This window comes from Mycetomoellerius zeteki, unplaced genomic scaffold (assembly GCF_001594055.1).
Source record: "Mycetomoellerius zeteki isolate Tzet28-1 unplaced genomic scaffold, Tzet1.0 scaffold366, whole genome shotgun sequence".
In the NCBI taxonomy this organism is placed as follows: domain Eukaryota; kingdom Metazoa; phylum Arthropoda; class Insecta; order Hymenoptera; family Formicidae; genus Mycetomoellerius; species Mycetomoellerius zeteki.
In genome coordinates this window covers 120,301-139,780 of record NW_017257356.1, presented here as the reverse complement: position 1 = coordinate 139,780, position 19,480 = coordinate 120,301, and the positions used below count along the sequence as shown (strand labels likewise).

Here is a 19,480-nt window from a genome sequence, read left to right as displayed (position 1 = left end):
ATATTAACTGATACTTTTGATACAAATCAAAGCAAGAATTGACAATTTTTAGACACTAATTTGAATAAAATTATATTCCCAATATATTTTGTGCAGTGAAAATATTAAAATATTAATGAATATGGTACTGATGAATACTAAATGGAGGCAGATATTTGATACGCAAAAAAATGTGATTGTCATATTAAATATGAGTCTAATTAACAAATGAATATTATTAAAATAAGATAGATGTAATAAGAATAGATTGAGCATTCTTATGAAATTGTTATCGGTTTAAAAAAAGATGAGACAGCTGGAATCATATCGCTTTCTCTCATTTTCTTTTTAAAGTATCGAGATGAAAAGAGATGTTGATATGTTCGAGTCCTTTTAATGGAACACAGATGCTGAAATCAGGGAATGTACAGTCTATACCTATTACGTTTGTGTGAAATAATTTCATTGTCACAATTCCAAAATATAAGCTAGAATTTGTGAACAACGATATATTTTGCATCTTTCTTCATAGTTCTTTATAACAGTATATCACATGTAACATTTATGCATTTTACATATTTATGCATTTTACATATTTGTATATATTTCAAATTCCTTACAAAGTGTCTTATGACAAATTTTCTTGAGAGTATCATACAAGATTTACAAGAAATATATAAAGAAATGTGATTTTTAAAAAACAATTTTTCTTATTGCTTAGTTGAAAAATTTATATATATACGTATATACATCTTCAACTTTTAATTTATCATTAATTCATTATTTACAATTTTTACATAATTTAAAAAATTAAAACTCTAAAATTAAAAATATTTCAAGATAGTAAGTTGAAAAAGGTTATATCATAACTATTTGCATTTATATGTGCATTTTTCTTATTTGAAATAGTAGACTGTTGTCAGAAATGTTGCAAGAATTTCAAATTTTTTGTTTTTGAAAGCTAATTAGTAATTTAATTAGTTTTTCCCAATTTTTAAATCAAACAAAAACGATTTGACATGTATAAAAAATATTGGAATTAATATATGTATATATTGAGTTGACGAATTGATACATACCATATACTGAATTGAAGAATCAAAAAATATATAATATCTATATGAGATGTGTGTGTGTGTGTGTGTGTGTATGTGTGTGCGTGTGTTTTGTGTGAAGTATTTGTTGTTACATATATGTTAAAGTTAATTTGGAACTGGAAAGATTGTAAATACTATATACCTATATGTAAGGTATGTATACGTATGTATATGTACAATATATATACACATACATACACAGAGCACCTTAACACAGTTTTGTTTTATAATGTATCGCTTTGTAGATAGTAAAAAAGGTATAATTATATGTAAGTTATTGTAAAATGTGGAAAAAATTATAAAATGTTAGAATTATATACAAATAAAAATTTTCTGTCACAAAATTTCTTCATTCTCTCTATTTAGAATTTATACTATAAATATACATAAATATTTAAATAATTTGAATAAATCCAGCAATCTATTTGTTTTCTACTTAATTAATATTAATATTAAAATAATTAATATTTTTACTTTAATATAAAGGCATTTTGTAATTGAATGGCACATTGTTGTTTGAGGATCTTTGAATTCTTGATTTTTCATGTATTTTTTATATATTCAATAGTGAATATTCTGTTGAATATATGTAATGATTTCGTTTACATTTCTATAATATTCGTTTGACGAAGAAACATCTGGAATCTGAAAAGTAAAATAACATAATACATTATACAGGACTAGATTTTAATTTATTACTAGATATTAATTGTATTTCATAATTAAATGATAACATACCAGCAGATGTTTCATATCAAATGTTGCATCAGACGCTATTCGTGCAACTTTTGAATTCCAGATACTAAGACATTTCACCCATGCGATATCTCCATTATAATCAGCAATATCTTTGTATAATTTTACACAGCACACCTTTTAAATAACAAATAATTAAAGATTTATACGTATGCAAAAATATACAATATTTTCTTTTTTCATTTTACCTGTAATGCAGTATGTTGACGTGCACTAAGATACAATTGTGTATTACTTAATATTTGCCACAATTCATGTTCATGTAATTTCAGGAGCCTCGCGATTATTCCCAATGTAGATAACAATTCATATTGGGATTTGTAAGTTTGCGTGAATTTGTAAACGTTTACCGAGCTCTTATTAATACTTTCTTTAGAGGACTTAGTCAAGAATTGAAATACGGATGGTAATACCTCTCTATAAAAGATCAATTACAGCATTACAACACATTTGGTGTGTGTTAATTACTATTTTATAATATATTCGATGAAATGCGCAAGATATTTTACCGCAGAGTTCTGCTTCTGATGAAGTCATTCGAAATGTTGGCGAGTACATGCAAAAGTTGCCAAGCGTGATTAATGACAAGTACATTTTCATCATTGAATCTATCGATCAGTGGATGCCATAACTGATGCACAATAGGCAGTAATTCATCTTCCCAATCAACCAGTATCGGTAAACCTTCTTGAAGCGTTTGCATTGCCATCAGTGATTTTTGTATATCTTTCAAAGGTAGAAAGTGTATACAACGTTTCATAACTTCTATGATTATCTTTATATGAGTTGGTAACTTTTTATCTAGAATAATGAATCAATATATAATGAATATATATATAATGAATCAATTTTGCGACCTATAAAATATGTATAAAAATATATTCCTATTACCTCTCTCTTCTGCACTAGGATCTGAGTAATCTTCGTTTATTTCTTCTGGTAACTCAGTATCCGGTACATTTACATCTGATTCTATCTCTTCAAAGTCATCCTCTATTTTTTCATCAATTTTCTTTGCATTATAGTATTCTAACAAAGAAAGAATAATTGTTTCCGAAGAATTACTTGTAACTCTTACATCTTCTTTTGATACTTTTGTATCGTTCCAATTTATTAACGTTTTTATGCATATGATAAATGTATGAAATATCTTCAAGAATAAATCAGTGTCTTTTTGGCGATAAGGAGTACTTAATTGTTTAAGTACATCTTCTACAATTCCCTTTAGATGCGGCAAAAAATCCATTCTGCTGTATTTCATAACAACTTTGATAACGTCAAATACGCCAGGATTACGATTTATTTGACGTAATTTCATTATAATGTGATAAGAAAAATAATCTACGTTAGCACGTAGCAGATCGCCGATTGTCTTATGTTGCTGTGTTTCGGCGACATTTTCGAGAGTACGCACTCCAATATAACTGATTAAACTGTTCCCACTACCTAAAAGTTATCCCTAATTTTTACTTATTTATAAAAAGATTTGAACTCTCACTGTTAATGACATACCTGCTCTTTCAATAATTAAATACAAAGTTTTTAGAAGATATCTATCAAAATCATATTGTAAATTTTGTGCTATAAGACCTAATCCTTCGGTCAAAAGACAACATTGTACTATATTGTTCTGTGCTTGCGCCAAAGGAGTATCTTCAGTTACTTCTGTAGGCAAGTACCACACTTCCTGTGTTGTGTAAAAATCTACGATTTCTTTATATAAATATGAAGAAGATGAATCTTTAATAGAAACTAAAACAAAATTGAAATATTAATGAGAACCTATATTAGTAAATATTTCTTCAAATACATATGTATTGTTTGTGTTACCTAAAATCCAGTTAAGTAGCAAACTCAGTTCCTTTCTGTGTTGTGGTGCATCCATCATAAGTTCGAGAATAGTGTCGATTAATATCCTGAAATCCCCAAATTCTCGAAGCAATTTGCATATTGTAACAAGTTTCTCTTTACACAAGTTACTCTTAATAAACTTAAACTGTTTCCATGAATCTGATCCATAAAAATATGCAGGATCGTCTAAATCTTTTACATTTGCTGTCTGCAGAAGAGACACATTGTTGCAATCTATGATCATAATGTATACAAGAGCTAAAAGCAATCTTTGCATGTGAGCTTGGGATCTCATAATATGAGGCAATCTTTGCGTCCCAAATAATCTTAAATAGCCAGCAAATTGATTCAAGTATACCAATTGTTCGTTATCATCTAAAAAATATAGAATGGATACACACGTTTTGCGATTTCCATATATTTATGTTTAATAATTATATTACGTTTACAAATATGAAATAAGAAACTTTTAACTTCAGACAATAAGAGAAAGATCTTACTTGATCGTCTAATAATTGTGGGCAGTCTTGTAAGTAAGCTGTAAAACTTATCTTCCAATGAATCGATTAATGATTTCATATCGTGATTTTGCATGTAATTTTCACTTATTGTATGCAGCACATTGTGCGCTTTTTCACTAACTTCTATAGATTCGTCTTCAGACAGAGAAATCAAATAATCTATTAGTGTCATAATATTTGGTTTCATATTCCTACATAAAATATATATACATTTATTTAAATGTTAAAAAAATGTAGGAAAAAGAATAAATAGAAACAAAAAAGGGAATCTTTTACCTGCGACAATTTTCAAGTATAAGTCTAATACTTTCAACTAATTCTTTCTTAACTTTGTAGTGTGAGTGGCTTCTAACTTGATCTAACAAATTTATACAAGAGCCAAGCTTAATAGCTACAGCTTCGAACCATTCTTTATTTCTTGCAGCTCCTTTTAGATTATGTTCTATGTCGCATTTTCCATTATATTTCACACTATGTGACGTGTCAATGGACATATTGCAACCTTTTTTTATAAGTGCTTCTATGGACAATGTGTCTTCTTCAGCGTCTTCTTCATTCTTATCATGGACTACAAGAGATATAATTCTCCCCCATGCTCGAATTGCTATCTATAATTGTACAATATAACTGTATAATATTTAATTACTATATAACTTAAATAATTTTTTTCTATTAAAGTGCGTTTTAAAAATAGTTCAATATATGTAAGAATCATGTATTACCATCGTAATTTTGTGATTCTGAATTTCACCTCCCATTGCTATTTCCTGTAATCCACCAACAATACCAGGAAAAAATGCCATTACGGTATTTGCTACTTGATCTTGTATAATGATGTCAGATTTATCCATCTCATCATCAATATGACACAAAGCCATTACTGCATCTAGTCCAGCTAATCTAATAATTACTTTGAATCAATGTTAATATATATTTTAAGATGATACAGTATAAAACTAAAATGCTGAATAGCTCAATACTAGAGCAGTGAAGCAAACGATGAATATGATTTCCATGTTTGCTATCCCTTTATATTCTCTTTTTATATACTCATTATAAATTTTTTAAGTGGAAAATATTCCACTGCAATAAAAATAAAATAATAAAGATATAAATTTAATCTGAAAGTAACTGAAATTAAACAAATTGTACCATGATGTTTTTTGGAGAACAGAATCTTCCAAGCAACAATGATAACTAAATAAATTTTAGAAACAATCTTCCAAAGTAGAAATTGAAAATAAGTAAATTGATAAGGAGTTTACACAATTCCTTCGTATAAAAATTGCAAATGTAATAAAATCAATTCGAAATGAAAACATTGCAATCCAGAGTTGCAATACATTAAAATTTAATAAAATTAAAATAATGCCATCTTCAATATACGTCTTTTAAATGCTTACTTTACAGAATATGACTTTTCAGTCCTTGCCATTGTTAGGCACAAAAATATTCCTTGACCAAGCTGCAGTATATTTTCTTTAGTATAAAGTAATTCTATGACATCAGAATTGCTTTGGTAGATAAGATCTTTAATACATAAGGCTACTGCTTCCTTAAATTCCTCATGAAATAAGATCACTGTTAAATTCAAATAATTAGATTAGTGTTAATTATTATGACATTTATTGACTTAATTCAATATACATACCTTGATTTGGCTGATCCTTGTCAAAAATCTGGACTAGCAGAGATCCATAAATGTTGAAAAAGATTTTCAATTTTGTAATTCTAGTTTTTCGTATTATAACTCTCATAGTTCTTATCAGTTCCTCTTTCATAGTCATGCTGTATATATCAAGAAATATATTTTAGATCATATATTGGTCATTTATATGGTTTGCGACAATGCATATATCGTATAACCATATTTCTTTTATTAAAAAAGAATCCTAAATTATATACCTTGTATTGCTTTGCAAGATGGTGATAATAGGAATTAAACAATATGCTGATAAATCATGCATCGTTTTATCGGGAATATTACTAGCTATCTCTGCGATTCTATGTACGTAATCCTTACTCGGATTTTTTATTAAGTTATCACAGCAGGACTTTAGCTCGAGAAAAATCTGCATATTAAATCGCTCCATTTTTAAGTAAACGTTAAATTGCTTCTTTCTAACCACAATACACTTGCATGTCCATTACAATATACTTGTTCTCGCGAGATCACAGCACAATGTTGGAAAACTCTTGAATCAATTAATAATACTTTTTCTTTTTATACATATTAAGGTGTATAATTTTTAAAATTTGCTAATCTTTCTTCAGTTTTTTCAAGATAGTCCTTGTATATTCATTCATTAATCTCTACATCTTCCTTCACATCTTTACAGATTTTGGTACCACTTGTGCCATGTACCATGTATTTTACCTTCTCTTCCGTTTTCTTTTAATAGATTTCCGATCTTTAAGGTCACGACACGTACTCGAAAATTTACAACTTCAAAATTTGCATCCGGGATTTTGTACAAAAATCGGTTTGGAGCCTGTTTTTTTACAATTGCAGCCGTTGCAGGTTATAGCCAGCACTATATTTACATGTACTTTAAATTTTCTTCAGCCGAACTCTTTGTATTGTTCTCTTTTTCTCTCCAACGATTAAATATATATCTATTTCACTCGAAGTGTGCAGAAAGTACAATGTAGTGCACCTACAAGAACAGAACCGCTATTCCATTGGTGCGCTTCAGTCGCTCCACACCACACACGTGACATTTAAATTGTAAAAACACAGCGCAAATATTTCATCTGATGACATTTAAAGATGCCGATTTTAGCGTTGGACGTAAGAACAGTAAAACTAATTACCACTACGCAAATAATAACATCTGTGTATGCCGTAGTGAAAGAACTAATAGAAAATGCAATCGATGCCGATGCAGACAATATCGAAATTAACCTAGTATGTCAACCAATATAATGTATATTTATGTATTTGCATGATATTTTTTAAGGAAATGCATTATATTCACGCATCTTTATATACTCTTTAGATAGATAATGGTACATCTTTAATAGAGGTGAAGGATAATGGTTATGGCATATCTACGAACGATGCATCGTACATGGCATTACCTTCCTACACGTCTAAAATAGCAAATTTTGAAGATCTAGGTAACGCTTGCAATCCAATCTACAACGGTCTAATTTTTATCGAGAAGTTTTTTTTAGAATCAAAATTTAAATCGATGCATTGATTTAAATTTGAAATGAAATGCATTGATTGTTCCTGCTTTGATCTACAAGATCTCTACTTCTAATGGAAACAGCTACTGCATTGACGTAGTGATGGATTGATGCATAGGCAAACAAGGCACTTGCTTAGAGCAGCAAATTTGAGGGGACGGCAAATTTTTCAAGACAGAAAATTTTCACACAATTGAAATAAATTTTTAATTCATTAATCTATCATTTTCGCACGAGTTATACCAAGTATATTTTATTAGAAATGATATTTTAAATATACAGTTAAAAATGTATTGGATTTATATCACTTATTAAGGATTATTGAACGTTTTTACCAGTCAATGCAGGGATATAAATCTTTTTTTTATCCATTTTCCTCATTTTATCAAATTTATAAATTAATGAAGCCATCTGGTGGCGGTTAGATGTTGGTGCCTACGGACGGCAAAATGCTTAATAATCCGTCACTTGATTGAAGTGAAACTGAATTGAGGACTTCGATAGAAGCTAGACTAATATTTTAGTTTACGGGAATGTTTTTAGACTACAGTGTAGACATAGCAATGAAGCGAATTCTTATATCTCTAGTCTCATCACTTTCAGATGCATTACGAACATTTGGATTTAGAGGAGAAGCGCTTAGCGCAGTATGTGCAGTAGCAGAAGTCACTATTATTACAAAAACAGAAGAGGATAACGTTGGAACTTCATATGTAATGAATAATGATGGACAAATTGTAAACTATGAATCTTGCCATAGAAGTATAGGTAAAAAAATAACTTATTAATTTTTAAACTTCTGTAAGATGTCATAATAATGTACATGATTATAATAATACTTTAACACATGTATTCTTAAAAGATCTACTAATTTATTGTATATTAGGCACTACGGTACAAGTAAAAAATTTATTTAAGCAAGTGCCTGTGAGGAGACAAATAATTACGAATAAGAAAAAAGCTAATGAGACTATCAAATTATTGGAGACCCTAATGCAATGCTTTGGGATATGTAAACCAAATGTACGAATTCAATTTAGAGTGAATAATAATATTATGTTTACAAAACCAAGTCTAAATAATATCAGAGAAGCTGTAAATCATATACTTGGCAGAAAAATTATGTCTAACATGGAATGGATTGAGTCTAAGGATGTAGAGGTAGGTACAGTCTTAAAAAATGTTTGAAATATTGATATCCAACTAAGGAAAATATGTCTAGTTACAATTAACAGCTCTTCTATGATTTACACTTCATTATTTTTCAGTTCACTCTGCAATTAATGTTGCCTTCAAAAAAGGTACAGGATTTATCAGAAATTTCTCATCCTGATTTACACTATATTCTTGTAAATAATAGGCCTATTAAGCATAAGGATCTTGAAAAGGTATGTTCTATATAAACATTATTATATTTTTAAACTTAGAAGTATATATAAAAACTAAATTTTTGTACAAATATCGTTGCACATAAATATACATAAATAATATAATCTTTATATTCATTATAAAATATATATTTTTTATACACAGCTAGTAAATCGTCTGATATTAGAACATTTTGAACAAGAGTCATATAGAAAGAAAATAGTATTTCTTGTGTATATTATTCTGAACCCAATGGATATTGATGTCAATCTAGAACCAAATAAAGATGCAATTCTTTTCAAAGATCAGGTAAGATTAAAAATTTAGATCATATTGTATTTAATATTAAATAAAGATATATTAATTTTTTTCATAAAGCAATTATAACAATTATGTAAATTATTTATATAAAATACATAAAATAATGGTTAGATAAAAATCTTCATTTCAAAGCTTTAAAAAATGTAAAATAAAATACATACATAAATGTTACAAATTATATAATTGACATTGTAGAATAAAGTCCTTAATGCTGTAGATAAATGTATAAGAAAATTCTATGGACTTAAAGCTACAGAGATCGCTGAACAAAACGTGTCGTTAGATACATCTGTCTGTTATGAGGATTATGTATCTAATTCGAATGAAAATATTGCTGATACCGAATGGCCTGCGTGCAAAAAACGAAAAATACAAGAAAGAGTTATTCAAGAAAATATTGTCAAAGAGAAATCAATATTTAATAACAGCAACGAATGTAAAAAATCTCCTCAAAATGAGCAACAGAATGATAATCAGAAATATCATGAAGATACATTGGCTCTAACAACTCATATACAACCACCGAATTTGAGTGATTCTGATTCAAATGATACCTTTCCTATCACAAATGTGACTAAGGATAAGGCGTTAGTATACAGAATATTATTAATTAATGCATGAATTTTGAAATGTTCTTGATTTTTCATATTAATATATCAATGTTATAATATTCAGGAACTATGGATAACTATATAAATGTTAAATTACAGAGTAGACGAAAGATTAAGTTTAAGTCAACTTCCTGTAGTAGATCTTGGTGAAGATTTTGACTTTGTAGAAGAAATTGAAAACCCTAATATTTTCATGAACAAAAACGATGCTAGTAAAGAAAATACCCAAGAAAAAAAGCAAATTACAATGGAGACATGGAGTAAAGGACAGGTCACTGGACTTAAGGTGAAATTCTAATAATTGTAGATGTTTATTAATCTTTCTTAATTTAACCCTTCATGATCACACCTATAAAAAGCCACACAATGGTTACTCTGGGTTAAAATGACCCGACCCATCTTTGTTACCAAATCAACAGTATTAGTTGCAATGATTTACAAAAAATACAGTATATAATGTCATTCTTTAAGAAAATGGAACAGTGGCGTTTTTGTGAAAAATTTAACTTTAACACTAAAAAAAAATCATAAACATGTATTAGAATTTAGCGTGAAAGTTACATATATACATCGTCTTTCATAAATTTTAATACATGTTTACGATTTTTTTTAGTGTTAAAATTAAATTTTTCACAAAATGCTTGGGTCATTTTGACCCAGTGTGACCATGAAGGATTAATTTTGTCGCAGAATTATAGTACAGTTAATATTATCAAATGTAACAGGGTGGTACAGATATAAAATCGGATATTGCCACTGAGAACTCGAATGATAACTTAAATAATAAACTTGATGAAACACTGGAACCAAATAGAGCACATGTTGATCATAAAGATCTTAAATTTTTAAAACATGTTAGATCACAAGGTATATATAATTGTGCCATGATCTAAATTGTTTATATATTGCTTATATATATATATATATAATTATTGTAAAAAGGTGCATAGTAAATAAAATAGGTATACAAAACACTTATAGTTACAATAATAATAACTGTCTTGTGTTTAGTTACAAAAGAAAATCCTACATTAACTGCAGCCCAAACTGCAAGAAAAATTACCGACTTTTGGAAGCAATTGTCATCCGAAGAGCGTGGTTATTATCGTGACATTGCGAAAGAAGAAGAAAAGGAACATAAGAGACACGAAAAGCATGAGGGAAAAGTCGATGCAAATAAAATAGTCTCAGGGAAAAATAAGAACAGACTTTTACAATTGTTCGAGAAAATGAAAAACGCAAAAAATGAGAGAAAAGAAAATTTAAATATGAGGACAATAGTACCTTGGATCATCGACAGAGCTAAAATAATCACAAGGTTGAGCTTATTAAGGGTTAAATGATAAGATCGTTTATTTTATATACTGATACACTTTATTGATTAATTTACAGATCAGACTTTGAAAGTGAACACATAATAGGTCAATTGACATCAAACTTATGGATTGCTACAATTTGTGAACAGATGTGGATTGTAGATATTACTGGTCTGATCACAGGTTTGAAAGTTACCGATATCGAGGCAAATAAGGTACTTGTTAAATATTTATTGTTATTTTCCACAAAAATTATACTGTTCAAAAACGTATAAAATATTTCTCTACGCTATTATTATTATTATCATTAGCACTATTTCAGATTGATGCCAAGAGAATCGAAAGTCTTCTCAAACAGTGGTTAGTAGAACGAGATGATATGTCAGTGATGCACTCTATATACAAATTCGCAAAAAAGGTGTAGATATTCATATTATTGCAATTCGTGTAAGCTATTTTTTAAGTTACTTAACTAAATAATTTTATAATGTCTTTATGTTACATTTTATGTATGTACAATATATTTATGCAAAACAATCTTGAATTATCATTAGACATAATTGAGGCAAAAATACAATTTGTATAATTCTATAACTGTATTCACAGCAGATAATAAAATATGTACAAATGATAAATAAAGTAAAAATAATAAAAATAAGCTGTAACAAACACAATTTTTAGGAATTAGTTCCTATTATTTAATGTATTAATTACTGTCATACTTATAGAAGTAATTCCAATTTTTTAAATTGCTAGAAGCAATATTTTGAATTTTCAGTTACTTATTGAATGATTAATGATTTACATATATGATTATGTAATTTTATGAATATCTTTTTAATTTTATGCGCCAATTCTACTCATCACTTTATTACCGCCGACCTCCGTTGACTCCGATTGTCGCTAGTATCGCTGTATTGAATTGAGGGAGTTGTCCCATCATACGCCATTTCGTTACATTTTCCTTGAGGCCTGATTCTTCTCTGCTCCATCTTGCTCCATCTTTCCACCTTCGTTACCGTGCGGATTGCTTCGGAGATTAGGTTTTTCGTATAATTTTAACATAATGGTGAGTTACTTTTTCTCAATATAACGTTTATTTGATAAAATAAACTATGATATACACAAATAATTAATTGAAAACCAATGAGAGAGCGAGATGCTTATTTTCTGGAGAGATTCACTTGCGCGTGGTTAAAACTATTAGAACACGCCTATATCGATAAATCGGCACATGTCTTTTATATATAGTTTTAATACTATTTATTGTTTTTAAAAACATATGTTCTTAAATATTCATATTTAAAGATCACATTTTCATACATTTTGTGAATATTTTTATCTTTTGTGTTACATGATGGAGAAAATATCTTTACACATAATTGAAAACTTTTTTTTTATCTGAACTTGCATGATTAATCTTTCCTCTTTTTCTCTCTCCACGTTGAAAAAAAAAGAAAAGAGATGAACAGTGCAAGAAGTTCAGTTATAAAGAACAAGTCTAAGATTAATTACGAACATAATACTGAATTTTTATTTTAATTTAATTACACTGCAAATTATGTGCTTATTAGGAAGAGATAAATAGTGTGAATCAAATATATATAAATATATATAAATTTTCTATGATGAAATTTCAGCTCACTTTGATACAGAAATGAAAAGAATATTTTTTCCCAATTGTGACTTATTCTGAATGCAGTGGAGAAGCAACTTCAAATATTTGATCTTTATTCTTCTTTTAATAGTTATATACTCCTTTATAGGGTTTTGTCAAAGTAGTCAAGAACAAGCAGTATTTCAAACGGTATCAAGTTAAGTTCAAGAGGCGTCGCGAAGGAAAGACTGATTATTATGCTCGTAAACGGCTGACTATTCAGGACAAGAATAAGTACAATACACCTAAATATAGGTTGATTGTACGTTTGTCCAACAAGGATATTACATGCCAAGTAATTTGAAATAATATACTTAAATTCAATTACAATTAAAGATAATTGTATTTAATGATATATATTATGCAAGGTTGCCTACTCAAGAATTGAAGGAGATAGGATTGTATGTGCTGCTTACAGCCATGAACTTCCTAAATATGGAATCAAAGTTGGTCTTACCAACTATGCATCTGCTTATTGCACCGGTTTGCTCCTGGCTAGGAGAGTAAGTAATCTTTTTTTTCTTTTTACTATTTTTTTATGTATTGATGCATAAAACTAACATGATGATCTACTCAGCTCGCTTTGATGTTTCTATGAAGAAAACACGATTGTTCCCTGTTGTGTATCCTGATTAGCAAAAACTAGCAAATACTTGTATAAAATAATATCAACAATTATAATCAAACATAAAACTTTTTTTATAGCTTCTTAAGAAGCTAGGATTGGACTCCTTATACGTGGGTACTACAGATGTGACTGGCGATGAGTATAATGTTGAGGAATTGGATGATGGCCCAGGTGCATTCAGATGTTACCTGGACACCGGATTAATGCGTACTACAACGGGCGCCCGAGTTTTTGGTGCTATGAAAGGCGCAGTTGATGGTGGTCTCAATATCCCTCATAGGTAATGAAAAATCTTAAGTATAATACTTTTACTATTTTTTAAATATGTATTTGTGCAATATTTGAAATTACTTTAGCTCGCTTTGATGTTTCTGTGAAGAAAATACAATTGTTCCCTATTGTACATCCGGATTAGCAAAAACTATCCATATTTGTATAAAATAATATCAATGATTGTTGTAATGAAACATGGAATTTTTTAAATAGTTTTTTCAAGCTTCTAGGATTATTTATATGTTTTAATATTAATTTATTATTAATATTAATTTGATAATTTAAACTTCAAACATCTTTTTATCCTTATAAATAAAATCAAATAACACAATTATATACACACAGTTATATAATGTCAAATCAATTCTGTACAATTACTTGATGGGACATAAATACACATGTTAGTTTATGACTTGTGCATCATTTAAGTTTCGAAATTTATTTTTGTCTTTTTTTCGTGTTGGATAATGACTTGTAAAATTTCATGTAAAATAAAATAGGATTAGTATCTTAATATGATTTTTTTAAAATACATAATTTCTTATTTCAGCTACTTGAATAACTTTGTGTATTGTTTTATAGTACTAAGAGATTCCCTGGCTATGATGGTGAATCAAAAACGTTTAATGCAGATGTGCATCGACAACACATATTCGGTCAACATGTTGCAAATTATATGAGAACTTTGGAAGAGGAAGACGATGAAGCTTTCAAAAGACAGTTCTCACACTATATTAAGAATGGCATCTCCGCGAATGATGTAAGTAATTGCAATGCAATTGTGAATATATCTATAACTTTAATTCACGTACGTCCAATTAAAAATTGCTGTTTAGACTATTCAAGTCTTTGTAGCGTCGCGATTGGACAATAATAATTTTCATTGGTTGTTAAATGATAAATGCATATATGAATGCGTTTATTAAAATAAACCTGTGTTACATATATATACGTGAATATAAGTAATTGAGATAATATAAAAAGACGTTTCTTTCAATAGATCGAGAATATATACAAGAAGGCCCATGAAACCATCAGAGCTGACCCAGAACACACAAAAGTCACAAGGGAGAAGCCAGTTATCAAGAAGAGATGGAATCGCGCGAAATTGTCACTGTCCGAGAGGAAAAATCGCGTTGCCCAGAAGAAGGCATCTTTCCTCAAGACTTTGGAGGAAGCAGAGATATAACCATTCTTTATTTAAGATCGTCTTTACAATGTATACACAAATTTATGTGTATTAACCGATCAAGAATAAAGGAAATTGCAAAAAAAAAATGAATCTATTATAATTGCGCATATGTAATTTATACAAATAAGATTTATTTTTAATAATTTACCAAAATACAAATTGATCTCTTAATCAGAAATTTGGTTTATTATAAGCTTTAATTTTGTGATATATCAAAACTTAAATCATTTTAACACCCATCTGTGATTTCGCCACATGAGATCCATTATTGAACATAATGTTAATAAACACGAGATTACTCTTGTGTGTCTTGCATTACGCTTCTGGTTAATGGCATAGTCTTTACTTTTTCTCATGCTGTCGAATAACAAACGAATTATTTTGTATGTCTAATTTATTAATTTTTTTCATTGTCATATATATACAAAATCTAGATAATATACATAAGGAACATTTTGTATATTATATATTATTTAAAATCTTCAATAATACTATTTTTAATATTACGATTTTTAATAATATAATAATCAAATTTAGTTTTTTTGTTAATTTCGTATTGTATTTTCAAAATTCAACTTAATTTAAAATTGAATGTTCCGTGTTTCTCATTACTATACAACTGTATATGAATAAGTGACATTTATTTAAGATGAGAAGACTGGAATATCTTATACATGATTTTAACGAAAAAGTGATAATCTGCTACGAGAACCAGGTAACCGACCTTGCGCGTCAAGCAAGCCGTTTTGAATGTCCGCTATGGAAGGTACAGCCTTCACTTCGCCACGTGCCGCTAAGCAAGGTGCCGATTTCAATAAACGTCGCGCTACTCGATTGATGTCATCCTTAGATATTCCATCTGCAGACATATTTTTGTGATTATTTTATGAATGTTAAGAATTGGTATTTTGTTGTAAAGAACTTTACAGAACTTACTAATAGCTTGTATGAAGTATTCTGGCCGTTTCCTAGTGCCAGTCGCTAGGACTTGTCTACCAATGTCTTCAAATACAACGGGCCGTTGTTCTAGATTCATAAGCAGCATTGATTGCAATTGTTTCTTGGCTCTCTACAAAAAAATAAAATTATAAAATATAACTATATATATATATATAAAATACGTATATATAATATATATATATATAAAATACGATTAAAAAAAGATTCAGAAATAAAGTGAAGCACTATCAGCATTAATAAACGATTCAGAAGTAAGCCAATATCATACTGCTAATTCGCTATCCGAGATTCCGCTTGTCATAGTAACCATCTCCTGTACAATTACTTCCACCATATCCTTCACATGAGACGGTGTGCATGAAGCGTGAATACAAAATAGACCAGTGTCTGTATAAGCATGATTGTATGCAGTTGCACTGTATAACCAATGATATCTACAACATAATTTTCTCGATATAGTGTTCTCAATTAAAAATTTCAAAAAAGTGCAAGTATGATAAATCTATTATTTGTGTATCTCTGTTATAGATATGAATATTAATCACAAATTTATTCATTTTTTATAACATTTTAATTACATTTTAATTACAGTTAATAAGAAAAGACAAACAAAAGATACAGAGTCAAAAGATATAATTATTTTATATTTATATTAAAACCTCTTTATAAAACATAAATAATAACATAAATCTTACCTATTCAACACATTGGTGTACAAACGCGTGTACATGCCCTTTCCAGGACCACCAGCGCTAAAACTGCCACCGCCTCCCATCATCATATTTAGTACACACATAGCAACAAAATCTGGATCTTGATGAGAACAGCCTTCTAAACCTATTACAACATGTGATAATTCAGGCAAGCCACTGGGTCCCGCGTAAATTGGTACATTGCATTCCTCCTATTAAAGACATAAACACCAGTTATTTATCTTTTTCAATTTCGCAACAAAAATAAAATTATTTTAATATACTTTATGTGAGTGATCATACCGAAACATATCCTCCACTATATTGTGCGATGGACATATCGACAGTATTTGCATTATTTGGGAAAATAAGATCAGGTTGTTCCTCCCAGATAGGTTTTTGATCTACAAAATATCTAAATCAGAGATAACATTATTATTATTATATAACAAAAAGGTTCAAAAAATGTTTATAACACCTTATCAGTACATCGCATATGACACAATAATATATTACATAAAAATGGTACTAAAATCTTACATTAAAAAATCTACTACATTATAAATTATTTATAAATTACTTAAATTACTTAATCAAATAAATTTGTCATCTATAGAAAATTTATGACTATTACTTAGTAACAGCGTGGACCAGGTCGTCATGTTCAACACCAACTCCAGCAACTACCATTCTATTTGGTACATAATGATGCTTGAGATACGTATGTAAAGTTTTCCTATCAATCTTTTCAATATTCTTTTCTGGACAGATCTTGGGTAAACCTAATGTGTTTTGCTTATATGCAGCCTATCAATACAATATATCCATATAATTACATCTTTTTTTCCTTTACAATAAGAAAATAAGCTTATAATTTCACTAAGATGTATCTAAAGAACTATTACTTTAAACTCACAGAATGAATCATGTCCATTAATATAGGCTCTTGTTCTGGCCTGGTATGTAAAGATTCCAATTCAAAATATACTGTTTGTTTAGCTGTTCCTACCTGAAAACAATTTATCTTTATATAAATATATACACATATAAAATACAAATGTTTCAGAATTTGTTACTAATGATATATAATTTAATTAAATAACATGATACAATAATTTTTTGTAAAATATTATACATTATACTCACTTCTTCCTCTGTAATTTGAGGTCTTAAGACAATATCACCTAGAACTTGAGTTACTATATCTAATCCGCGACGTTCTGCTGATGCTGCATAGACAAATGTGTCGCGAGACGCTTGACAGTCGCATATACCACCATGCTTTTCTAGTGCCAGCATTATCTTATCCTTGCTGTCAAATGTGTTTGTAGACTGTAACAATTAATACAGTATAATTTTGTATATACTTATGAATTATAGGAATTAAGAAAGACCATGAATCATAGGATATGGAATTTACATCTATTAATAGATATAAATTATGGAATAAACTATACAAATACATCAATAATCTTTGACACTTATTATATGCTAAGATAATAATAATACTTGTGATGAAAGAATCTTACACCAAATGCTAACTTTTCAAGAAAGTGCGAGATGCCATTGGGATATGCCACTTCATATCGCGGGCCCGAATCAATAAGGACTGAAAATTAAAATATAATGTACACACACACACACACACACACACACAAATCTAGCAAGTCTATTAGTGTTTTTGACTTTAACGTTTGTATCAACCTAGGTTGGATTAATGTTCTATTATTGGTTGACATTAGATGCTCTATCAATAATAGAGCATAAAACATCATTAATACAATTCAAGTTGATGCTACAGTCAAAAACACTATATATATATATAATATTCAAATCATGCTCAACTTACCACCTATGGTACAAAATTGTCCAAATCGATTTTCAGATGCAACTTTCAAGCCATTTGGTAAAACGGTGATGTGCGTTATCTGATGCTCCTCTTTTGCAGTCGAGTAAACGGCTTTTGGTAAATTCGGGATGGATTCTGTTAATGGTGGAAACGATGTAACAGTTTTCTTGTGATTCTCCTTTAAATCAAGAGGTATTCTTTGGGAGGAGAAATTACATCTTTGCCAGACATTGAGATATTGCGAGCGAGTTGAGCTGAAAAATAAGCAAAATATATATAATGGAATGTAAATGTATTCCATTCGAATTTTTTCCTCTATTAGAAGGATAAGATCAAGTTTACACAAATCTAATTTCGCGAATAATTTGACGTCACATTATCATGGTTACCTTTTTTTAAGCGCAACGATTAAAGGCCTTTGCAACATTCTCGAGAGTATTTTGTCAATTCGGAGAGATATGTAGCATACAGACGTAATTCTAACCGCCGAAAGCTACAGAGATGTGCTTGGGACACAATGCAGATGTGTTTGCAGAAAGAAAAAAATGACAGTGAATCTTGATAGAATCTCTTACGTTCTCTCAGACAACGGATTTACAAGCGAGAATATTTAAGCACATCCGGTAACGATACATCTCGTAAATATATATAGATAAAATTTCAGCTTTGTGAAATAATAGGTTAGATTTTCTTCATTTTTTTCCCTTTGATAAATATAAGTGTGTTCGGAAAAACGCTATTAGCGCTATTGTGTCATTCTATCCTTATTTTTCTGATAAATGATGAAGATAAAATAAAGGTGCAGCCACAATAGAAGGAATAGGGAATTAGGAATAAGGAATAAAGATTTCAACCTATCAGATATCAGATACACCGGAATACACAGTTTCTGATAGGTTGGAATCGTTATTCCTTAGGGTTGGTTTATAATAGGCCGTAATCTGTTAATTTTTTCCGTAATCTATAGAAATTGAGCAATCACAATCGATTATTCTTTTCACAATCGACTGTGATTGATCAATTTCATACTCTTATTTCTTAAACCAAGCTTACTACGTGTATTGTAGACGGGCCTTTACAATGGCTGCGTTCAGCAGAACGGTTGTTTTGCAACTGTTGGAAGTTTCCTTCGCGCTAATTGGATCATACTTTTAGATCTAGAAGAATGGTCCTATCTCAGCAGACAATCATAAAACGGTTGCAAAACTGTTGAGTCT

At 29.3% G+C, this 19,480-nt stretch overlaps 3 protein-coding genes across 3 annotated transcripts; 1 reads left to right on the top strand and 2 right to left on the bottom strand.

Moving 5' to 3' along the window:
• Positions 1–1,567: 1,567 nt before the first annotated feature.
• Positions 1,568–6,698, bottom strand: Tti1 (Telo2 interacting protein 1). Its single transcript, XM_018453139.1, has 13 exons — positions 6,110–6,698; positions 5,856–5,992; positions 5,608–5,785; positions 4,927–5,104; positions 4,481–4,812; positions 4,184–4,395; positions 3,663–4,058; positions 3,345–3,584; positions 2,724–3,278; positions 2,342–2,633; positions 2,021–2,249; positions 1,815–1,949; positions 1,568–1,721 (listed from the first exon to the last, which is right to left on the bottom strand). The coding sequence occupies exons 1-13, from the start codon at positions 6,295–6,297 to the stop codon at positions 1,638–1,640; spliced, it is 3,156 nt and encodes a 1,051-aa protein (XP_018308641.1). The 5' UTR covers positions 6,298–6,698; the 3' UTR covers positions 1,568–1,637.
• Positions 6,699–6,959: 261 nt separating this feature from the next.
• RpL5 (ribosomal protein L5) lies at positions 6,960–14,816 on the top strand. The gene is given in 16 exon segments (XM_018453187.1): positions 6,960–7,123; positions 7,125–7,324; positions 8,000–8,164; positions 8,283–8,557; positions 8,665–8,784; positions 8,930–9,073; positions 9,281–9,672; positions 9,796–9,982; positions 10,422–10,563; positions 10,708–11,014; positions 11,089–11,227; positions 12,779–12,964; positions 13,038–13,172; positions 13,375–13,577; positions 14,153–14,330; positions 14,571–14,816. Coding segments are annotated over 16 exon segments (3,111 nt in total). The 5' UTR covers positions 6,960–6,974; the 3' UTR covers positions 14,760–14,816.
• A 527-nt stretch (positions 14,817–15,343) lies between these two features.
• On the bottom strand, positions 15,344–18,958 carry LOC108725870 (mitochondrial-processing peptidase subunit alpha). Its single transcript, XM_018453140.1, has 11 exons — positions 18,653–18,958; positions 18,264–18,517; positions 17,944–18,023; positions 17,561–17,746; positions 17,331–17,423; positions 17,049–17,221; positions 16,718–16,829; positions 16,418–16,626; positions 15,991–16,156; positions 15,699–15,831; positions 15,344–15,621 (listed from the first exon to the last, which is right to left on the bottom strand). The coding sequence occupies exons 1-11, from the start codon at positions 18,688–18,690 to the stop codon at positions 15,443–15,445; spliced, it is 1,623 nt and encodes a 540-aa protein (XP_018308642.1). The 5' UTR covers positions 18,691–18,958; the 3' UTR covers positions 15,344–15,442.
• Between the last annotated feature and the right edge of the window lie 522 nt (positions 18,959–19,480).

Coding starts and splice junctions, on each gene's coding strand:
- LOC108725870 (XM_018453140.1), bottom strand. CDS start 18,690: ATGTTGCAAAGGCCTTTAATCGTTGCGCTTAAAAAAAG. Junction 16,830..17,048: donor CTGGTCCACGCTGTTACTAA/GTAATAGTCATA, acceptor TCTCTGATTTAG/ATATTTTGTAGATCAAAAAC. Junction 16,627..16,717: donor ATAGTGGAGGATATGTTTCG/GTATGATCACTC, acceptor TGTCTTTAATAG/GAGGAATGCAATGTACCAAT.
- Tti1 (XM_018453139.1), bottom strand. CDS start 6,297: ATGGAGCGATTTAATATGCAGATTTTTCTCGAGCTAAAGTCCTGCTGT. Junction 4,813..4,926: donor AGAATCACAAAATTACGATG/GTAATACATGAT, acceptor GTACAATTATAG/ATAGCAATTCGAGCATGGGG. Junction 2,250..2,341: donor ATCAGAAGCAGAACTCTGCG/GTAAAATATCTT, acceptor GATCTTTTATAG/AGAGGTATTACCATCCGTAT.